Source organism: Misgurnus anguillicaudatus, chromosome 19, assembly GCF_027580225.2.
Source record: "Misgurnus anguillicaudatus chromosome 19, ASM2758022v2, whole genome shotgun sequence".
NCBI lineage: Eukaryota > Metazoa > Chordata > Actinopteri > Cypriniformes > Cobitidae > Misgurnus > Misgurnus anguillicaudatus.
This window is the reverse complement of record NC_073355.2, coordinates 48853038-48877157: the sequence shown is the minus strand read 5'-3', so window position 1 is coordinate 48877157 and position 24120 is coordinate 48853038. Positions and strand designations below refer to the sequence as shown.

General features: G+C 38.6%; 2 protein-coding genes across 4 annotated transcripts in view; both read right to left on the bottom strand.

The window, feature by feature from the left end:
• LOC129422198 (uncharacterized) overlaps positions 1-24120 on the bottom strand; it is a 261102-nt gene that overhangs the window by 188943 nt on the left and 48039 nt on the right. The window contains exons 1-2 of one of the 3 annotated variants that reach the window (XM_055178257.2): positions 23041-23329; positions 15825-16043 (exon numbers count right to left, since the gene is read on the bottom strand). The exons of the other annotated variants lie outside the window; for them this stretch is intronic. Of the exons in view, the coding sequence (XP_055034232.2) occupies positions 15825-15975 (151 nt within the window). The 5' untranslated portion in view covers positions 15976-16043; positions 23041-23329. Of the gene's footprint in view, positions 1-15824; positions 16044-23040; positions 23330-24120 lie in introns of those variants that run through there. 3 annotated transcript variants of the gene reach the window in all.
• LOC141350770 (uncharacterized) lies at positions 4460-8551 on the bottom strand. The gene has a single exon (XM_073856550.1). It carries the CDS (start codon positions 8547-8549, stop codon positions 7038-7040), a length of 1512 nt encoding a protein of 503 aa, XP_073712651.1. The 5' UTR covers positions 8550-8551; the 3' UTR covers positions 4460-7037.

The window sequence follows — 24120 nt, the reverse complement described above, 5'->3', positions numbered from 1 at the left end:
GTTTTCAGTAAATTAAAACAGTCAAACAAACGTGTTTAGACACGGATGTTACAACAGGACATATCAAGCAATCTCTTCTAACAAAGCAATAGTGAAATGCGGTAACTTAAATAAAGTAAAATGTCTTACTGTGTATACTGCTGTGTCATTGTTGTCAGATCCAATATAAGTGGTGCTTTTAATCACAGTCTCTCTGCAAATCCAGCATCGACTTCTTTACAAATGAATCCGTGTACACAAAGTTAACAAACACTCCCCACATGAGCTGGAACTTCTTCAAAAGCAAACTTTATCCACGCAATCCTAATGTTATGTTCCAAGCCTCCGAATTAAAGTATTTAGCTTCTGTGTTGTTCCCACGCGGTTCTTCCACAACCGAAAATGCGTTTGCATGGTTTGTCTGTCATAACAGATCACCGAGTCAAAATAAAAGTCTCTCAGAAAAAATTTATTTAAAAGTCATTTTGGTTACATTTGTCAATCTTTAAAGACATGTTTACTTGTTGAGACACACGTGTGTCACGCAAAGCTGTGGGCGGGGCTACAAAAGTGGTGGTTGTATTTGGCTATGGGAGGTCCTTTAATTCTACTTTGACGTCATACTTTTCCAAACTCCCTTGTAATACTGGCTTGGTGCCAAAAACTGTTATATTTTAGTAGCACAGACGTTTTCAGTTCTGAAACTTGCAGGATGTTCATTTAAGTATGATGACCTCTTATATAACAAACTATCAAGTTAAAATTGAGTATTTGATTCACCGCTCCTTTAACATTAAATCAAAACTAAAGAACAGATTTATAAATTAAAAAGTTTAATAGCAGTACTGACTTAAGTTACAATTGAAATGGTTACATTATAAATGCATGAAATGGTAAATAATACATACAATTAACTGTTTCCAATGTACAGTATGTGAGATATTACCTGATAGTATAGAGAACAGAGAAATAAATAAAGTTTAAAAAACAGAGAATCACCATTGAGAACTGAAATCTAGGCCTAATGGCCTGAACCCCAGAGCTCATGGAGACCAGCCTAAAAAAGAAGAAAAGGAATAAGAGAGAGCAGACCCACCAAACATATTCTTTTATGCCCTTGCCTTGATCATGTGACTAAACCTAACATCATACATTCAAACTGACCAATCAGAAGACCACCTTTAACCCCCAATGTGCTGAATAAAGAGCTCTGCCAATACTCTTTGATCACTATCAGTAAGCACAGGAATGCAGATGGTACAGGACGGAAATAGGGGTTGTGAAAAGTTGTGACAGAGTACTAAATTCCTACAAATTCTACAACTAAATTCCTAAATTCCTATTTCAATCCTACACATGCTATAATAAATTATTCATATGGTATTACGAGCTAGAACTTTACATACGCATTCTGGGAACACCAAAAATTTATTTGACATCTTAATCTCTTGTGAAATGTCCCCTTTAATGAAAAAAAAAGAAAATATATAAAATATATAAAATGCAAAAACCTTGCTTGAATGTGGTTCAGATAACACAAGCATTTTGAGGGGCAATACGAAAGTGATTTAATACTGGGTACACACCAAAAGATATTTTACATCATAAGAGTTTCAAAATGTGATAGACCACAAACATGAGGATAAAATATCCTAGATTTAACCGTTTTGCTCCTATAGTGTGTGGTGTGCAATGATGTGTCAAAGACAGCACACCACACACGGACAGATTTTCAAACAGACGGCAGACGCTCGACTGTGAACACAGGAAATCTCGCAAAATCTCGCAATGTTTCTCGGGTCCAAACGTGACTTTACAGTAAACAAAGATGGCAAACAACGGGCATAAAGAAATTTCATTAATACAATGGATTGCTTTTTTACATCTCTGGTTGTCACAAAGGCAGAAAGCCTTAATGTGCATGTGTTGTGGAGAGAGACGCAAGAGAGAAACGCAAAAGAGAGACACAATAGAGAGACACAATAGAGAGACGCGAGAGAGAGAGATGCAACGCTGCAGCATGCATTGGAGCTCCGTCGAGTTCATAATCTAAATCCCATTTTCTTACTATCTTGTTCATATCTATATAAAATAACTTATTAGTTTATCTAAGGAATACTTTACCGTGACGATTATTGAACAGTATTACTAAGCGAAATGATTTATCACTAGTAAACACCCAGTGTTAGCATATAGCCCGCTAGCATCAACAAACGGTGCCGGCTCAAGTTAGCATTTGCTTACCGTCTGCTTACTGTAACTCTGCCTTCCCTTCCCTTTAAATTTGGCCTTCTTAACATTAGATCGCTAACCAATAAAGAAACTATTATCAATGAAATAATTACTGACCAAAACTTAAATGCACTCTGTTTAACAGAAACCTGGCTTAAAGCAGACGATTACATCAGTTTAAACGAATCCACCCCACAAGACTATTATTATAAACATGAACCTCGATTAAAGGGAAGAGGGGGTGGTGTAGCTACAATATACAAAAAATATTTAATGTAAACCATAAATCCGAACTAAAATTTAATCAATTTGAATAATGTTGTTTAATATGGAAATAACTGGTCTTAACAACAAACAGCTCTTTCGTCTTAGCCACTATCTACAGACCTCCAGGCCACCACAAAGATTTTCTTAAAGAAATTGCAGACTTCCTGTCTGAGCTTGTAGTTGCTGTAGATAAAGCTCTTATCGTTGGTGACTTTAATATCCACGTTGATAACCCAAAAGATGCATTAGGACTAGCGTTTATGGATGTTCTAATTTCTCTCGGTATTAGACAAAATGTGTCAGGGCCCATGCATACCCATAAACACACATTAGACTTAATTCTGTCATTTGGGCTCAATATTAATGACATCGAAATATCGCCTCAGAGCGATGCAGTTTCAGACCATTGTCTCATACACGGTACTTCTAGATAGGATCACTCGGCCCACTACATGCTACAAACTAGCCAGAACAATCATTTCCACCATTAAAGATAGCGTTATTAGCAATCTACCAGACCTGTCCCAAATGAAACATGTAGCAGATAATCGTGAAGATTTAGATATTATAATAGAAAACCTGAACAACGCTTGTTCTAGCACGCTGGATGCCGTTGCTCCCAATCGAAAAAAGAGAATCAAAGAAAAAACACCAGCTCCATGTTATGACCATCATACTGCAGCCCTTAAAAAAGTAGCTAGAAAAATGTAAAGAAATTATAGAAATGCAAAGTTAGAGGTATGGTGTTCAGCATGGAAAGAGAGTGTTCAACACTACAGACAGGCTATAAAAACTGCAAGATCTATCCATCTTAGCAAGCTTATTAAAGAAAATCATAATAACCCACGTTTACTCTTTAGCAAAGTTTCGAAACTGACTAGAAACAAAGAACAAACAGAAACCAGTAGCAAACTCCAACACAATAGTAACTACTTCATGAACTTCTTTACTAACAAAATTAAGGTTATTAGGGAAAACATCGAACCTACGCAAACAGCCACCGCTCTACCCAATAGTACATTTAACACTAGATTACCTTACGAACATCTTGAGTCATTTAAACCTTATGCAATAGTAGAGCTCTCTAAATTAGTAACATCATCCAAATCATCATCCTGTATATTAGACCCCGTTCCCACAAAACTACTTAGAAGTATTCCCTGTAGTGTCAGACACGATACTAAATATCTTTAACTCATCGCTAGAATTAGAATACGTTCCACCAGCTTTTAAACTAGCAGTTATTAGACTGTTCATTTAAAAAATAACTCATCTTAATAACTTTATACAAATATCAAATCTCACTATTCTTTTTAAGGTATTAGAAAAAGTAGTGGCAAGCCAGCTATGCACATTGTTAGTGAATAATGGTACATATGAAAAGTTCCAATCATGATTCAGGACCCACCATAGCACAGAGACAGCACTGCTTAGAGTTACAAATGACCTCCTTTTAACATCCGATTGTGGTGAAATCTCCATCCTTATATTACTAGACCTTAGTGCAGCCTTTGACACACTAGATTACACAATCCTACTCAATAGACTAGAAAACTATGTTGGTATCAGTGCAAATCAGGTAAACAAGCTTCAGCTAGTTCAAAACGCTGCTGCAAGAGTGCTTACTTGATCTAAAAAGTATTACCACATAAGTCCAATTCTGGCATCTTTACATTGGCTACCAGGAAATTATCGCATACAATTTAAAATATTACCAATCACCTACAAAGCCTTAAATGGCCTAGCACCCTCGTATCTTACATAATTACTATCAGAATACAATCCATCACGTACACTGCGTCACAAAATTCTAGCCAATTAATTATCCCTAGAATATCAAAAGTGTCTAAAGGCGGTAGATCCTTTTCATATCTAGCCCCTAAGCTCTGGAATGATTTACTAAATAATGTTTGAGTGTCAGACACAGTCGATCAATTTAAATATAAACTTAAGACATTCTTCTTTAAAAAAGCATTCAGATAAAATGTGAAGTAAATGTACCTATCCCGCAATAGTTAGTTTGTCCAGAACAAAGCACTCACATACCTCATCTGGGTAATATACTTATGCCGCAATAGTTAGCCTGTCTGGAACAGAGCGGATTTTAAACCAAAATACAGTATGACACTAGCATTACATGTGAACGGCCCCTACGCTAATAGGATTCTGTTTTTCTCTCCCTGTCTTGTCCTTGACCCTGAGGACAATGAGACAAACAGACCCAGTTCCTGATGCTGTGAAGGTCATCACACCACTGATCTACTGGCTGTCCTTCAACGTGATGCCCAGCTGATGCGCGACCAACAACCACCGGCTGAACCAGTTTAATCCGCTTACCCGTTTCATATCCATATCGTGTTTATATATAAATATATATTAATCTCTCCCAAGGGTTTTTGTCCTTCTAGGAGTTTTCCCACAGGGGTTTTCTCCAAGGGTTTTTTCATCCCCGGGACAGTAAGCTAACATTGGCTTAACTTAGCACTTTCCTGTATACGTTACATTATTACTACACTCGCTTGTACGGTTTATTCTTAGCCGTTGTATTGTGCTTCTTATATTATCTATCGATTTTTCTGTGTTTTCCCCTACATCTATTCATGTAAAGCTGCTTTGAAACAATTAACAATTGTGAACAGCGCTATATAAATAAAATTGAATCTCACTTTGCTGCGGCATGCAATTGCTATGGTTTTATCCATCATCTGCTCGCTTTCTGATTGAGTATCGTTTCATTTCACGTGACAATCTACAGCATGTGTGTGCGTTTGTCCTCTGGGTTCTCCCCACACATCGGGATTTCTGATCATAAATATTAAACATGTTTAATGTTTACGATTCGCAATAGGGGTAGCTCTGACGTTCTTCCGATCAGGTTCGGACACTCTTTACACACCTTACACCAAGGGAAAATCTGATATGATTATCTGTAGGGCCATCAAGATAATCGGGACATAGCTAGGATTGTTAGAAGGGGTGGAAATCGACCCAAATTCAACCCAATTATCTTTTGGTGTGTACCCAGCTTAAACTGCAATTCATCAACTGGCCGCTAGAGGCTCGCTCCAAAAGGGAGTTGATCCCCATAGATGTTATGATTAGGGATGCACCGAATCCAGATTTTTTAGGTTCGGCCGAATCCCGAATCCACCGTTTAAGAATCGGCCGAAACCGAATACCGAATCCTACTCGCATCCTTATTCCATTAACACAGTAAAGCACATTAATGAAGTAAACAACATCCACAGCAGTGTATTTTTCATTTTATTTAATTTTAACTGTACATTATGCCAGGATGACAAGTTGGAAAAACTATTTTGACAATTACCATAAGCCTATGCATATTGAAAGCGATGCGTTGCGACACGCTCGTTTTTTCCAATAAGCAAGCAGCTCCGCGCTGAAAACTATATTTAACTTGAGTGAGAAGCTCAGCTCGTCAATGTCAGTTTTCACACGGCCGTCCAATTACAGTGGAGGAGGGGCGGGACATTACCACAGCAACCAACCGGCTCACAGCTGAAGCATCACAGCTACCAAGCGCTCAGCTGAAAAACAGCTGGCATTTGGCGTCCTCAAGGCGTTTTCAGCCGTGTTTAAAAGTTTTGGTGTGTCCAACCCCTAAGGCTCACCGAAAGAGAAAGCTCATCTCCACATCAGCACCCGATGTGTGTAATCAACGGCCGCGTGACGTCAAACAGCTGGCGCAACCCTAGGGTTCGGTAGAAAAAAAAATATAGGATTCGGCCGAACCTGAACCCCGTCAAAAAGCTCAGTATTCGGCCGAATCCGAATCCTGGATTCGGTGCATCCCTAGTTCTGATAATAACAAATAACAGACTTCAAATGAATAATAAAGAAAAATTAATTGATGAGACCAAAACATTCCTGTTATATATATATATATCTCCAAAGGGAATATTTCATGTTTGACCATCAGACACTGAAGGGCTGCACTGAGACAGCGGCAAATTCCAGAGGGACTTGCAGAGATGAGGTTGCTCTGGGTGGTGTACACGGCGCTGACAACCCACTAATCAACCTGAACTCAAATATCCAAAATTTTCAGAGGAAATGTTAATATAGGCTCAATCTTTACTAACTGACCACAGATTTGAAGGTTATTCATCTATATTCTCGAATAAATGGCTACGTTTTATGACACAAAAAGAGTAATATTTCAAATATTGTGCAGACTTTAAGCTCCACTGCCGTTGACGTGAAATGCATTCTGGGAAACTTGTCTGTCGTAAGTCCACACAAGTCACCTTCTGATGCATCCTCGATAAAATGAGCGGATCAAGAACACATCCTGAGATGTTATATGAACTTGACTTGATGTGAACTTGGAATTGGAACAGTTCTTGGGCCACAACTGATGAGGTTTCACAAGAACACATATTGAGAAACGGCCTGGATCTTTTTTGCCGTATGCCATTTTTGGCTTTTGTGTGCACGTAGACTTTTAGTAAGGATCCTCCAGACAGTTTTATAAATAAGACCTCAGCTGATTTCTAAACTTTGTTGCCATATCCAGACTGTTGACATGTGAATGGTTTCTATTGAGTGTGAAATCTTGCGTGTTTTTTAAAGTTAGCTTTTGTTTTGAAACTCTTTTCACACTCATGGCATGTGAACGATTTCTCTTTAGTGTGAGTGATCAAATGTGTATTAAGGTTTGTTTTTGTCTTGAAACTCTTTCCACACTGAGAGCATTTGTAAGGTTTCTCTCCAGTGTGAGACATTATGTGAGTCTTAAGTTTACCTGCAGTTATAAAACGCTTTCCACAGTGATGGCACAGATGTGGTTTCTCTCCGGTGTGAATCCTCATGTGTATATTAAGGTTGGGATTTGTTACGAAACTCTTTCCACACAGTTGACAAGTGTAAGGTTTCTCACCAGTGTGAACTCTTGAATGTTTTCTAAGGTTACTTGCAGTTATAAAACTCTTTTCACAGTGATGGCACGGATGCGGTTTCTCTCCTGTGTGAATCATCATGTGTACGTTAAGGTTATTTTTTATTGTGAAACTCTTTCCACACAGATGACATGTAAATGGTTTCTCTCCAGTGTGAATTCTCATGTGTATCTTAAGTTTAACTTTATCTTTGAAACTCTTGTCACAGTGATGGCATGCGTGTAGCTTTTCCCCACTGTGAGTTTTCATGTGCTGGAAAAGGCCTGAGTTTAAGGTGAAACTCTTTCTGCATAGTTGACAAGTGTAAGGTTTCTCTCCAGTGTGACTTCTCATGTGAGTCTTAAGTTTACCTGCAGTTGTAAAACTCTTTTCACAGTGATGGCATGCGTGTGTTTCTCTAGTGTGAATCCTCAAATGTCTGTTACGGCCACCGACAGTTGTAAAACTTTTTTCACAGTGATGGCATGCGTGTGTTTTTTCTCCAGTGTGAATCCTCAAATGTCTGTTAAGATGACTTTTATCTCGGAAACTCTTGTCACAATGCTGGCATGCGTGTGGCTTTTCCCCACTGTGAACTTTCATGTGCCGGCTAAGCCTCGATTTAAGGGTGAAACTCATTCCACACAGGTGACACGTGAAAGGTTTCTTCTCGCTGTGAATCCTCATGTGTTCTTTAAGGTAAGCTTTTGCTCTAAAACTCTTTCCACACAGTTGACATATGAAAGGTTTCTCTCCAGTGTGAATCCTCAAATGTCTGTTAAGTAGACTTTTATCTCGGAAACTCTTGTCACAATGCTGGCAGGCGTGTGGCTTTTCCCCCCTGTGAGCTCTCATGTGCCGGCTAAGCCTCGATTTAAGGGTGAAACTCATGCCACACAGTTGACATGTGAAAGGTTTCTTCTCACTGTGAATCCTCATGTGTTCTTTAAGGTTATCTTTTGTTCTAAAACTCTTTCCACACTGTTGACATGTGAAAGGTTTCTCCTCACTGTGAGTCCTCTTGTGATCTTCAGGGCGTTCATCTTCACTGAAACTATTTTCACACTTTATGTCTTCTGTCTTCAGAGTTTCTTTCTGTGAAACATTATGATTTATTTTTACAATCTGATGTTTCTCATCCACTTCAGCTTGACTCTCCTCTTTCACTTCCATCATATCTAAAATGAAGACAGTAAATAGTTCATATTGATAAACCAGAATGACAAAACACATTTGAGATGTCATGTATTCATGTTATTTTTAATGTGAAGTACATTGTGTCATTTCTATTGTCAATTTCTGTTCTAACTCTTGTGCTGTGTTCAAATCCTATAACAAATGTCCTATAAATGTCTTTAAAACTTCCTTATGCTGTGTGTAAGACATTATACCAGTGCAAAGTCAAATACACTCACTGAGAAAACATTTAGATTACATCATTTTAAAAAGTTTATACAGTAGCTAGCTAGACAGAATATCAGATATCTAAATGTAGCACAAACATAATAACTATAATAATGGTTATTATGTTTATATGTGTTTGTTTGTTTTAGTTTAAATACATTTCCCTAAATTTCCAATAAGCATAAATATTTTGTTTCTCTGAAGTTTCAAATGAATACGAGGAGTTACAAGATAGAGAGTGAGAGACTGACAGAAACACGAATGTGTTCAATATGTGTACACAATAAACTTAAACATGTCATTTGATCTGTTTCTCTAAAGTTTAAGCATTAAACGTGTTGTTTTATTACAGATCATTTAAATGTACTCGTGTGGTTTTTGGTCAAAAAGTAAACTTCTGAGTGTTTGTGGATGTGTATTTTATTGTAATATGCTGAAAATTTTAAACACAGCATAAGTTATACCAGTAAGTATGGTGCCACAAAATAAAACTTTTTTTTTGGTACCATAGGAATGAATGGGGCTAGGCTAAATGCTAACACATTCACAACGCACTGTACAGTGCACGCATTGAAAAAAGATAGGAATGTATTAATTCGTCTAGATTGAGGTAATAACATAGTTTAATATGGCAAAAGAGTAGACTATTCCTTTAATGCTCGTCTACACAGATTGACCTTGTTACGTACATAATTGAAACCGCCTTTCAACTTCATCAGACATTTTTTTATCTCAACAACTGCATTAATAAATGTATTTATCAAACCCCTGATAGCAGTCTTCATAATAATACTAAAATAACAGCATGCATACTTCAATGAATGACAGTATATCTTTTTTAATGCAGGACCATGAAGTTACTAAAACACATTAATATCTAGTAGGATTGACAGAGGAACTAGCTGATTAATCTGAAATGGTATAGTCTGCTATAGTCTGATCTGTACTTGGTATGGAGCTGGACTCTGTTCATGTTGTGGCTGAGAAAAAAGTACCGTCAAAACTAAGTTCAATTCTGGACAATCCCTTTTCTCCCACTAGGGTGCTGGCCAACCAGAGAAGTACATTTAGTCAGAGACTGATTACTGCTAAGTAAGCGTTTTAGAAGATCCTTTAAACTTGTGGCCATTAAGCTGTATAACTCCTCTTTGAAACTGCTGGGACAATTCACTATTGAAGTAAATTACCCTTTTTTATATTGGTATAGTACATTCATTTTTTAAGTCTTATCTATTCATTTTTAAAATGGTTGATGGGCATATTTACATGTTTTAAATGTATGCAATTTCCCCCTGGGATTAATAAAGTTCTTTGAATTGAATTAATTGTTAGGCTAGCTGCAAAAAGGAAATCTCCATAGTAACTTAATTTAGATTATTTTAGCATCCCTTCATGCAACCGAGTCAGGGCTAAATTCAGCCAGGATAACTGGAAAATCCCAGTTTAATCCTTTATCTTGCCTTTGTGCAATACCCCTCAGGTCTTCTCCAGATCCTTCAGGTTTTGGGACTGTTACAGGACAACATGGAGTTTCAGCTCCCTCCGTAGATTTTCTATTGGGTTCAGGTCTGGAGACTGGCTAGGCCACTCCAGGACCTTGAAATGCTTCATACGGAGCCACTCTTTAGATGCTCTGGCTGTGTGTTTGGGGTCATTCTCATGCTGGAAGACTGAGTCACGACCCATCTTCAATGCTCTTACAGAGGGTTTTTTGTTGCCAAAAAACTCACGATACATGGCCCCATCCATCCTCCACTCAATACGATGCAGTCGTCCTGTCCCCTTTGCAGAAAAACAGCCCCGAAGCATGATGTTTCCACCCCCATGATTCATGTTTAAGATGGTGTTCTTGGAATTGTACTCATCCTTCTTCCTCCAAACACGGTGAGTGGAGTTAATACCAATGAGTTCTATTTTGGTCTCATCTGACCACATGACCCTCTCCCATTCCTTTTCTGGATCATCCAGATGGTCTTTAGATGGGCCTGGACATGTGCTGGCTTGAGCAGTTGAACCATGCGCACCTGCAGGATTTTAATCCATGACGGTAGCCCTGTTTTACTAACAGTAACCTTTGGAACTGTGGTCCCAGTTCTCTTCAGGTCATTGACCAGGTCCTCCCGTGTAGTTCTAGGCTGTTCCCTCACCTTTCACAAGATCAGTGATACTCCACACAAGGTGAGATCTTACATGGAAGCCACGCATGTCACTCTCCACATTTAAACATGCTCTGTGTTTTGTTTTAAGTAATTTTTAAGTTGAAAAGGCAGACTCGCAAAAATAAGTGGTTGCAAAAGGAAGATGGCATTTCAGAGCACTCTCAGCTAGGATGGGAAAGTCTTTTCTTACATACATCCAGTAGTTAGAGAGGGAAAGAGCCTCAAATTTCATTTTTAAATGTGATTTTTAAGTCCAGACAAGAGCCTACATCATAGGCAAATGGGTTTCTTACCCATATCAGATGGGTGCTGTCAAGGTCAGGGAAATAGTCTTTGAAATATCCCTGGAGGTGCTCCAGGTGGGATTGTATCAGTGGAGAAATGGTGTCCATCTCACCACCAGATGACAGCAGCTCTTGGTGTAATAGTGGGAACATTTCTGTTACATTCCGTTTCTTGAGCTTGTTTGACTACAGCGTAATCTTCAGGGAAAAAGCACGCCCTTTGTCTTGCATATATGCACTATGTATGTGTTACGCCCTTGCATGCTTTGGTTAAGCACATTCAGATGACAAAAAATGTCAGCCATATATGCAAGTTTTAGAATCCAGGCTGCATTTTAAAACAGTCAGCAAGCTGATGTTTTTCCAGACAAGAGAAATTCTGCAACCTCCCTCCGCAACTCATACACACGGTTCAAAACTGCCCCCCGTGAAAGCCAGCGTACGTTTGAGTGAAGCAGCAGTCCATCAAAACGGGCTCCCATTTCTTCACACAGAAGAGCAAACAGCCTGTGTTTCAAGGGGCTGCTTTAATGAAGTTTACTACTTGTATCATGTCCTGTAGTACCTGATTAAGCTCATCATCTAACCGTTTAGCCACCAGTGCTTCTCGACGGAGCATACAGTGCGTGAACACGACATTCAGGGCCTTCTGTTTGATGACAGCCGTTACCACACTGTTCTTGCCACTCATAGCCATGGCCCCGTCAGAACAGACACCCACGCAACGAGACCAGTCAAGTCTATTTAAATCAATATATTTGTCCAGTACTTGAAAAATCTCTTTCCCAGTGGTTCTACTTTCAACTGCTTTGCAAAACAGTAATTCCTCGACAAACATATCCGTACTTTCATCTAGCTGCAGTGCAAAAAATTTGCTAGCTCTCACCTGGTCCAACAGTTGAGCAGACATATCCTCAGCCATGTCGCCAATACGTCTGCTCACCGTGCTATCAGAGAGTGGTACGGCGTCAATTTGCTTGGCAGCATCCTCACACAGAAGTAGAGCCCGACCGATTTATCGTTGCCGATTTTATCGGCCGATATGAGCATGTCGCAGATATATCTGTATCGGCGTATAAGCCGCAGATATGCGCCGATATAAACGTTTGTTACAGAACACATTAAATGCATTTGAAAGATGTAAGTACTTGTTTGTCCAGCAGAGTGCGCCATACTGGTTGCTAATGGTGACCCAGGTCACTCACTGTAGTGACACCATTCAATCCCCCACCCCCTTCCCTTCAGTCAGTCAGTCTCTCAGTTCAGGTGGCTGCAGTCACGCAGTGTCTTCTTCACAACATTTTTACACCTGATATTAAGACGCGCTTTGGTCGATTGGATTATAAATGGACAAGAGAGACGCATTCCCGCTTACATTTGGTGTTTTTAATCCGTCTCTTTGTCGACTTGCGAGTTAAAACGCAAGCGGGAGAAATGACGCGAGACGGAGAAATTACACGTTTAAACTACGCGCAGCCGTGCACTTATATAACACTATATGAGATTACTGCTGCTTGTGTTGTTAGTTAACACGCTCATTTCAGAGCAATTGATTCAATAAGCTCGCGCAACTCTACACCCTTGCAAAATAAAAGAGGCGGAGCGAAGACGCATTAGTTTTATTAAAGTCTAAAGTTTGCACGGAACCCTGGGTTTGTGTTATAAAAACGTTGTGCACAACATTAAACATAGTGTACATTAGTATGTGCTCCGTCAAGCATTGTCTTCGTAACTGTGAGTGGCTAACTAATTTGTGAAGTACACAACTTACTGTAAAGCTAATAATCAATGACTTCATAAGTTTCTCTTTATAACGTTATTCTCGTCAAAACTGCAAATGATGCAAGTTTTATGTATTTTGTTCTCTTTGTGTTTTAATGTTATTTATAATAAGTCAAGTTTACTGTTTAGTGCACTGATATCCAACTAATTTTGGATAATAAAGTTTATTGTTAAGTTCTTGCCTATAGTACATATCTTTGTCACATCAATATAAGTGTTGGATCACCACATTTGTGAGTGATCACCACATTTGTGAGTGATCATTGCATTGCATTGTATTTATTCATAGTATATTATGTTAAAGTATATAGTGTATTCTATGTACAGTACTTTAGTATAATATACTGTAGTATATACTGAACTATAATGTACACATAAAGAATATCGGCCGATATATCGTTATCGGTCTTTTTTTACTCCCTTATATCTGTATCGGCCCGAAAAAACGCATATCGGTCGGGCTCTACACAGAAGCTCTTTAATAATGTCTTTGGTAGCTCGTAGTATCAAGGCCTCCCCAAATATACCCCTACAAAACACTTTAAATGTAATAACTACAGCAGTAAACACTGCTCAGTCAGGACATGTACATGAATTTTACTATCAACTTGCATTGCATTATAAGGTGCTTATTTACTGACAAATTTCAAGAGGCCATGTTGGGTAAAAGTACAAAAACACAACCTGAACCCCAGAGCTCAGGTAAAGAAGAAAAGCATAGAGAATCCAAAAGCAGAGCTCATGGAGACTAACCCAAAGAAGAAGAGTGCAAGAGAAAGGAAAGAGAGAAGACCCCCAAAAACATATTCTTTTATCCCCTTGCCTTGACCATGTGACTAAACCCAACATCACATTCAAACTGACCAATCAGAAAACCACCTTTAACCCCCACTGTACTGACTAAACAGCTTTGCCAATAATCTTTGATCACTATTAAGCCCTTTTTACACAGACATTCCAGAAAATACATGGAAAAGGGATCCTGGATTTTTCCGGGATCCTTAGATTTTTTGTTCATTCACACTGCCATGATTAGCCGGCATCTGATGGTCCCGGAAAGACACGTGATGGAAAGTCTCGCCCTATCTTCTACGCAGCATCTGAAGTTTGTTTTTATGAATTATTTCTCTCTCCAGAAACCACTCGCGTGCATTTTTGTTTATAATAACATTATAAAGGAGCGCGTGATGTGCCGTTCTAATGCTGAGATCATTCACCAGCTTTTGAGTGGATATTTGACGAGCTCCCTGATCTCTGCTTTAATACAGTTTTCAGACATTTCTCATCGTGATTGTTTATATCAGTGGTCACCAGTGGTCACCAAAATGCGGGTTTTAAATGCATATAAAACAGTGGTCACCAATCCTTGTCCTGAAGGGCCGGTGTCTCTGCAGAGTTTAGCTCCAACCTTAATCAAACACACCTGAAGCACCTTAATTACCTCCTTCAGGTGTGTTTGATTAGGGTTGGAGCTAAACTCTGCAGAGACACCGGCCCTCCAGGACCAGGATTGGTGACCACTGGTTTTTATGCATTTAAAACCCGCATTTTGAGGGGCTGAACTATATATCTTGTTGGGATGACGCGCAGGAATTTTCATTTATTATAGCTCAAATGAGCTATAATGCTGCTGAATGATCTCCGTTTCAACCGAGTAAGTGACGAGCTAACTTACCTGATATCTGCTTCAGTCCAGTTTGATGACATGTCTCGTCGTGTATGTTGTAAGTCCCTCATTTTAAAGAGTTGAATCAACTTCATGTTGCCATGACACGCGTGTCCTCACTACGGCACGTGCGTCATTGTTTATGCGTCTCATTTATCATTTCCTGATAACTGCTTCAATCTAGTTTGCAACATTTCTCATGGTGAATGTTTATATGCATGTTATCTCTCATTTTAAGGAGCTGAACCATAACTTTTGTTGTGAGGACGCGCGCTACAACACGCCCATTATGGCATTGTTTCGGCTACTTGTTCACAAAGAGGGGCCTAATTCATCTGAGCTTATGCTTCTGATTTTTTTGTGAAAATAGTATTATATGAGAATAATTTGGGTAATATTAAATAAAATATGACAAACACTTGCAGGGTTGACCATGGGCATTGTTAGGCCATTTTTAGGGGGGCTTTATTGTTTTCTTTCATTGACTATGGAACCCGTAAAGTAGCCCTGACAGCCCCATTTAATGACAGCTCTGCCACTGTTCATATATAGGCTGGACCTTACACTGTATTCAAACTTTTTTCAAATTTAAAATTATACCCTTATGCCCCCTAAATGATCATCTTAGAATCACCCCTGTTGACCACACTAGTCTACTTGAATGTTTAACTAGTTAGTTTGCTTTTATGCTATAAACTATGGCACGGAGTCACTATCATTATCAATATCATTAACAGGCCCTGGTTACAAGCTTTTTTTTGTAGGCCAGTTATTTTTATGACCAGGAACACCACATTTAAAACAAGGTGGGCAATCACAAAAAGCCACAGAGATTGTTATAGCCTTTAGAAACAAAGTAAATAAATTTCAGTCTGATGCAATAACTTTAACTAGTATTTTTGGGTAAAAGAAAATTCTCATGATAATGACACAACGTAAGGTTTAACTGTAGTAGAGCATTACATGGAGATCACAGTCATTCAATCCACTGAATGTTGCTTTGGATAAAACTCTTCTGATGTTTCAATCTAATTCTACTGAATCTATTATAGAAGCATCTCATGGATTTTAGTTTATTTTCCCCTCATGTTTCTCAATGTTTTATGATCATTCCTCAACCCTCAAAGATGAAGATTGAAAAACAGACACCAACCTATTTGTTCCTCAGTATCTTCATCCTTTATTCTGCATGGTTGTGGATCTGTCATCTTCTCAAGCTCCTCTTTCACCGGCACCAACATTATGTCATGAAGATTTTTGTTGTCACACATGGAGTGATTTCTCTGTGTGTTTGACTCCAGCATTTATTGGTGAATTGTTGTAGGAGGAGCTTCACTGAAGGTCTCAATCACTTTCACTCTATAGGTGTGAACTAGAAATGAAAAAGAGACATTAAAACATTTAATGTCAATGAAACATTCACCATCTGTTTCAAACTTTTTTAGTTTTATTTGTAACAAATAATTGGTTTATTTCTAACTTTGATCCTCATGTTTTGCTAAGATTGACTTTTATGTTATAGGGGTGTAATGATGCAGACATCATCGGATTATTGCAGAAGGGTTTTCCTGCACTGAAAATGAATCAGGACCCACCAGATTACAAAGACACATTTATATTATTTTATTTACTTTTGACGCTTGTTTAGTGTGTTGTGATTCGACAGCAGCTTAGCTTAGCAGAGCCGTTTGAGCTTAGCTGGCGACTGACGTATTCTTGTGGGCGGAGTTTAGTCAAACACTCTTGCTTTGACGTCATTCAATCAGGAATATTGCCTGGCATTTAACTTTGAGCTTTATCATTTTACAGGTATTTTTTATGCGATTGTAGCAACATTATACACTATGGTTTAAAAAATAGGATCAGAAAGAATGTGACCTTTAAAAGAAATACAAGAGAAAGAGACGCAGAAACGTTGTTTAATTTCTAATTTCTGGATGTTTTTAGCCTAGCTGAGATTTTCAGAGATATGAAGTCCCAGGAACTTATGGCTGTCAGTCCGTTCAACTTCAATCCTCTTGATGGTTAGAGGCTGTAGGGGAGAGGTCTCCTCCTAAAGTCCAGAATTAGTTCATTTGTTTTATCAATATTAAAGGAATAGTCTACTCATTTTCAATATTAAAATATGTTATTACCTTAACTAAGAACTGTTGAATCATCCCTCTATCATCTGTGTGTGTGCACGCAAGCGCTGGACCGCGCTGCGACGCTTCGATAGCATTTAGCTTAGCCCCATTCATTCAATGGTACCATTTAGAGATAAAGTTAGAAGTGACCAAACACATCAACGTTTTTCCTATTTAAGACGAGTAATTATACGAGCAAGTTTGTCAAAGTACTCCCATAAGTGCTATTACGCCATACAATATAGTTCCTCTTTTAAATCCGCTTAGAAAAGCGCTACGTTTTATTTTGTACCACCAAACTTGCTCGTATAACTTACTCGTCTTAAATAGGAAAAACGTTGATGTGTTTGGTCACTTCTAACTTTATCTCTCAATGGTACCATTGAATGAATGGGGCTAAGCTAAATGCTATTGAAGCGTCGCAGCGCGCTCCAGCGCTTACGTGCACGCACACAGATGATAGAGGGATGTATCAACAATTCTTAGTTAAGGTAATAACATATTTTAATATTGAAAATGAGTAGACTATTCCTTTAAGAACAAGATCATTGTCCTCCCTGTAGATAGTGACCCTGTGAACCATATTCTGATGAGGCCAAGGATAGTTGTATCATCTGTAAGGGTGTCACGATTTCGATTTTAATTCGAAATCTATCGAAATGTAGTCGCAATTTTGAACTTCGAATTAAACAATGGGATCGTCGATGCTGCCACGCCCCCATGTCATGTCCGGTCGGCTTGCCAAGCGGGGAAAAAACCTCTCAGAGATTTATATTTTAAACACTAGGGATGTATTGCTACAACTCCTTGAAATGCATATCATAAACAGGATTACTACCTAGTGCGCTGACTTCGGACAGAGCACAGCTCTCTACACGTGCGCGAGAGAGGCGCCAAGATGCAGCGGGTAATATTTTTAACAAAAGGGATAGTTTGCCTCAGCTCACAGGAACCGCATAAAACTAAACAAATACGTAAGGATTACTATTTTAGTTTGTTTAGGGTTCGGACAGATCCGAGAGCGTGTGCACGTGAGACAGAGAGAAGCGCAGCTTTTTATGATACGCTGGATTTATTTTTAGATGCTAGGAGTCCAAGACGCGGGCATTAAGTCCATGTGCATCCAATAAGGAATCCTCTCTCTACAAGCTCTCTCGCGTTAAGTGAAGCCCACAAACCCCCATGCAAGGAAAAGCACGCAATGTGCATGTGAATGTGAAACTATAATAGTAATATAAAATAATGGCTTAGCATTTTTTGCCTTTCAAAAAACAGTACATACCAAGAAACAAATCAAATCGTGACCTTAGAATCGAAAATGTAATCGAATCGAGGATTTGGAGAATCGTGACACAACATTTACTGACGATGTTGTTATTATCCGAGATGGTGACACAGTCATATGTATATAGTGAAAAAAGTTCACCTTCCTTAGAGCTTAAGCACCTTTGAGTGCGTCACTTTCAGTACAGTCTCATTTGAGTTATTGGTGGCAGGGGGATGTCAGGGGGATGTCTCTGTTATTTTGGTCGAATCTAGCATAAAACGTGTTAAGGTTGTCCAGTACAGTTTTGTTTACGACTTTCATGTAATTGGTGTAACTTTTAGCGGTAACGAGCATGTAACAAAGTATTTTTAGTCTTGATGATGTATGCCGCCTACAAATGCAACTTTGGGAGGCTCCAGCTTCAGATTGAGAAGGGGCCAGCATGAATGTAGTCTGAAAGCACGAAAGGCGGAGCACAACATGGAGGCACAACATGGATTCAGCCATTCGAGCGATTTGCCCGTATGTATTGTAAATAGCATATTCTTCACTTACGAGAATACTTTGATTAGTAGGTGGAAGTAATTACACATGAATGAGCATATATTTTTGAAAAAATACATGGGGTTTTGCTAGGGATGGGTGATATGGCCTAAAACAATTTATCACGGTAATTTCCGTTGTTTGTTGCGGTGACAATAAAAATGACAATAATTATTCGCTTCTGTAAAATATCAGATTACGTTATGTTTAAGTTGTGTTCCAGTGACTGTGCTGAAAAACACCACACAACAACAATTACACAATAATAATTCAAATCAATTACAAGTTTAAAATGTAAACACAGATTCTGTATTTATTTATACTCTCATGGTGCAAAAATAGTGCAAACAGGAAAAGTAACAATGTCTTTAGATGTGTTCAAAATCACAATAGAGTACAACTGCAAATAAATCCTGATAAAGTAACAAACATGTTAAAGTAACCTGATAAAGTAAAGAAGTTCAGTGTGAAACAGTCAATAGTCCCTTTACATACAGTCTTTACTGGTAATTTACTGGTAAATTGAAGTTAACAGGTAATGTGTGAACAGTCAGTACTCCCAATTTACCAGTAAGACAGGTTTTAAGATTACCAGTAATTTACCAGTAAGTGCTATTTGTGAACGAAAAATATAGGATTACCGGCATTTAGAACAGACGACGTCAGACAGCGCTGACAGCTTCGGCCAAATCAGAAAGTTTTTTTTTTATAGATGACACGTTTACCCCCGCACTGTAGACATTTCCACACATGTGCTACTTAAAAGTCGAGCACACCTGAAGTTAAAGGCGGAGTCCACGATGTTTGAAAAACGGTTTGGAAAAGGAGACGGGCCGACTACCAAGACACACTTATAGTCAATCAAATCAAATCAAATGCTGGGTTGCGTATGTGTGGGGCGGGTCTATCAACAGAAGGTCCAGATTCTATTGGGGTAGGGGCGTGTTTGTTTAAGTGATTTCAAATATCAACATTGGCTTTCAAACATCATGGACTCCGCCTTTAACATCCACTTTTCTTCACCAAAGTTGTTTCAAACAGCTTACCATCTATTTGCCAAATTACCGACGTCCTTAGCACACCCTCTGTGATTTGCAGACGGCCCCTAAAGCAGCCTAGGCGGATATGCAGCAAATATCAAACCTAAAACTAACTTTACCTTGCTCCTCTGTGAAGCCTACGCAGGATCCGTTTGATTCCGCAATGCTGTTTGGTCACGAGCAACTTTGCAACTGTCAGCATTTGCCACAGATGTGAAAGACAACAAAATACGGACCGTGGACATTAAGTCACAACCCGCCATTGTTTACAATACGACATTGAGCTCACCGGCCACACGCCACAGGTAACTTCCGCTTTTTCTCCGAGTTTACTGGTATTTTGATATGTGTGAATGATGTCTTACTGGTAAAAAGACGTAGGGCCCTATAATTTCCGCGATCACGGAATTGCGGACGGAATCGCAGAATTGGCTAATTAACACGGAATCTAGTATTAACGCGGAATTTTACATATTTTGAATAAAATTATGTTTTTGTGTGGGAGACGAACGTATGTCTGGGGGAAATGCAGACCGGGGGAAGTAAATCTGGGCGACACGCCCCCTCCCGTCGTTTCAGACCCTCTCCAAAACACTGAAACCATGGTGAAGCGGCTCTCCACGACTCTGCTTTCGTCAGCGAAAAAATAAAGAAATTCAAGCTAGGCACTTAGTTCCGAGCAGGTCTCACATGACTTTTTTGTGACCGGAGAACTGTTATTTTGGAAGTTTTGTCAACACTCTGTTCACGGTGAGCGCAAAGATACATGCACTCTCTCATCCACGTCTGTCTCACTGTACCTCTCTCACGTGCACGCGCTCACGCATCTGTCCGAAGTGCGAACACAAATCCTCATGTATTTGTTCAGTTTTATGCATTTCAAGCGAGCTGAGGCAAACTATCTATCTCTCGCATTTAAAATATAATCATCTGCATCATGGCGCCGTTCTGTCTCTCTTTCGCTCGCACGTGCAAAGAGCTGCATGCTCATGCTGTCCTAAGTCAGATCACTATCCTGTGTATGTTTGTAAAGTTATATGCATTTCAAGCGATTGTGTATAAAATATGGATCGCGTTCCGCTGGATTGATGTGTTTAAGGCACTTCTAAAGGCACCACTGCTTTGACACCTTGATGTAGCCTCCTGCAAAAACACTAAACAATGCATTGAATTGAGTTGTGTGTGTGTGCGCGTGTGCGTGTGTATGTGCGTGTGTAAATGCATCTTTTATAGTCATTAAGTAATCCTTTTATCCAGTTTTTCCCCAAATCATTTACATTTTAATTATTAACATTAAAGGTACACTCTTTTTATGACTAAAATAAAAGTAAAGGGTAAAAAATATAATTTGCCAAAAATTTAAACGGATAAAACGGAATTTGCAAAAATTAAAACGGAGAAAACGGAATTTGGGAAAAAATAAAACGGAATTTGGGAAAAAATAAAACGGATTTTATAGGGCCCTAAAGACGGAACGTCACTGCATGTGTGAACAGCACATTTTTGTATTTATTGGTAAATTCATGGTAATAACAACAAGCACCTCCTCAGCATCACGTCCGCCTTCCGCCATGTTTGTTTTCACTCCGCACGTGAACAGTGAATTGGGCCAGCGCAAACTACCTCATCAACCAGATTTATCGTTGTTATCGTGAGGCGACAGATTTTCACAGCGAGGAGAAATTTTGGCGGTATATCGCAAACGATAAGATATCGCCCATTCCTAGTTTTTGCTAAGAATTAAAAAAAAAACTACACAATGTAGCTTTAAGATATTAAACAAAGGGCGTTTTGGAGGCATGAAAGTACATTTCTTCATCTTATGTTTTTTTAGTTGGGTGTGTGTCACCAAATCCAACTTATATTACTTTAATCACCGTCTTGTTACCTAAAACATAACATTATTTTGAAACATGTCAGCAACTCCTAGTAACTGATAGCTGGGATTGAAAACATTTTTACACAGTGGTGTTAGTTGTAACACAGTGTTACCATTAAGCCTCAGGTATACAATGATAATGAAATAAAAACAATGTCAATACTATTAATCAAAATGATAACTGTTAAAGGGATAGTTCGGCCAAAAACGATATTAAACCCATGATTTACTCACCCCCAAGCTGTCCGAGTTGCATATGTCCATCGTTTTTCAGACAAACACATTTTCTGATATTTTAGAAAATATTTTAGGTCTTTCTGTTCATTAAATGTTATGTTACAGGGTCCAGCAATAGTCCACGACCTTCAAGTCCAAAAAAGTGCGTCCATCCTTCACAAATTAAATCCAAACGGCTCCAGGGTGATAAACAAAGGTCTTCTGTGGGTAATCCGTGCGGTGTTGTTGTAGAAATATCCATATTTAAAATGTTATTAACGTTATAAACTACCTTCCGGTAGCGCCGCCATTTTGGAGTGATGCGCATTCAGGATGAGAGCTTACGCAACGTACCGAGTTTCTCTGCTGCTGCTCTGTGCCCCCGCCCTCCGAATTTGTCATACGTCACTAAGAAAAGTGCGTACACTACGCTCATACTCTCTCCTGAGTCTAAGATGGCGGCGCTACCGGAAGGTAGTTTATAACGTTAATAACATTTTAAATATGGATATTTCTACAACAGCACCGCACGGATTGCCCACAGAGGACCTTTCTTTGTCGCCCTGGAGCCGTGTGGATTTGGTTTGTGAAGGATGGACGCACTTTTTTTGACTTTAAGGTCGTGGTCTATTGCTGGACCCCGTGGCATAACATTTAATGAACAGAGGGATCTAGGGTATTTTCTGGAATGTCCGAGGATGTGTTTGTCTGGGGGGCGGTGGACGTGTGCAGCTCGGACAGCTTGGGGGTGAGTGAATCATGGGTTTGATATCGTTTTTGGCCGAACTATCCCTTTAATACAATATCAGGGGAAATAACTCACAATTATTATTTTGTGTCTTAATTGTGTAGCCCTTTCAAAAAATCTATTTATATTAATTGATGCATAATACAAGGATGGTTAGATGAATGATCATGGATGGATAAATGTGTGGATATCTATCTATTATACGCAGATATATAAAAATATCCACCTTTAGTATATAGACAGAATTTGATTGAATTTAAAACGTGTTTGTTGTAAAAAAAAATAATTAATATAACTTAAATATTTTTTGAATGATAGAGGTGAAGCTGAAAATCGTTACTTTGTGCCCCGCTCTCCCCTTACGTTACTAAATATTAAGGTAAATAATAACTAAAACAAAAATTATTAATACAGATGCAGTTCGCGGTTAGTTTTAAAGTTGTCGGAATAGTGCACAACCTCTATGTTTGTGTACTCTTCACAGTAATCCAATTCATAATACATGAAACAACAACATTGAACAATATTGGTATTATATGGTGGACATTACCTCAAAGTACACAACTGAATGAGTCAGGCGCTGTCCGGACAATGGATCCCTGCTCCAGAGACAACAGTGAGTCCGGGTAAGAAAACTTCACCCCACTGCTAACAGTTATCGTATTAATAAATCCTGCTGACAAACCAAGTAAATAATTAAAGATGATTTAATTCGACTTTAGTTATGCCCGCTTTCGTAACACTGCTTCATGAGATTCTAAACGTTCTTCTTCTTCTTCTTCTTCTTCTTCTTCTTCTTCTTCTTCTTCTTCTTCTTCTGGTTTATTGTTGGGTTGCGAACCAAGTTTAAAGGTGCATACCGCCACCTACCGTGGTGGAGTGTGATTAACCTCTTCTATATCCTATTATATAACCCACTATTCTTAATAAATCTCAAAACTGCATAAATTTGTCTTCTTGATTTTGGACTGTCATTTAATAAGTTGGCTATAGTCAATTGCTTGCATCCTATTGTTTGTAATTCTTCCTTTTAAATACTTAATTCTATTTCATATGCCTTAAATATCTTCAAAACTTTTTGTTTGACATCGGAATACATCATCAAATACCCTACTAGGGGCGGATTTAGTGATTTGGGGGCCCAAGGCAAATCCATGTATTGATTGACATGTTTTAAACATGTTTTTTAAAGAATGAATTCATGGGTGTTAAGAACTCTATCGCTGGAGATAAACAAGGGGTGCACCTGAATTTATACAGTAAAGTGTCATGTAGTTACATTATGTAAACTGTTTTTATATAAATGAACTACACAGATGTCATCTATTAGTTAATGTACACATATTGTACTTTGATGTTCGGTCTGCTCTTTGCACACTTCAAAAAAATGATTTTCAAGAAAAAAAATCTTAGTATTGTTGTCTTGATTTCAGTAAAAATATCTAAAAATTCTTAAATGAAGACAAATTTTCTTGATGAGGAAAACTACCCAAGAAAATAAGTCTAGGTTTTAGAGCAAAAATATCAAATTTAAGTGATTTTGTGCATAAAACAAGCAAAACAAATCTGCCAATGGTGTAAGCAAATATTTCTTGAATTTAGTGTTTAAGAAAAACGTTCAAGATTTTTT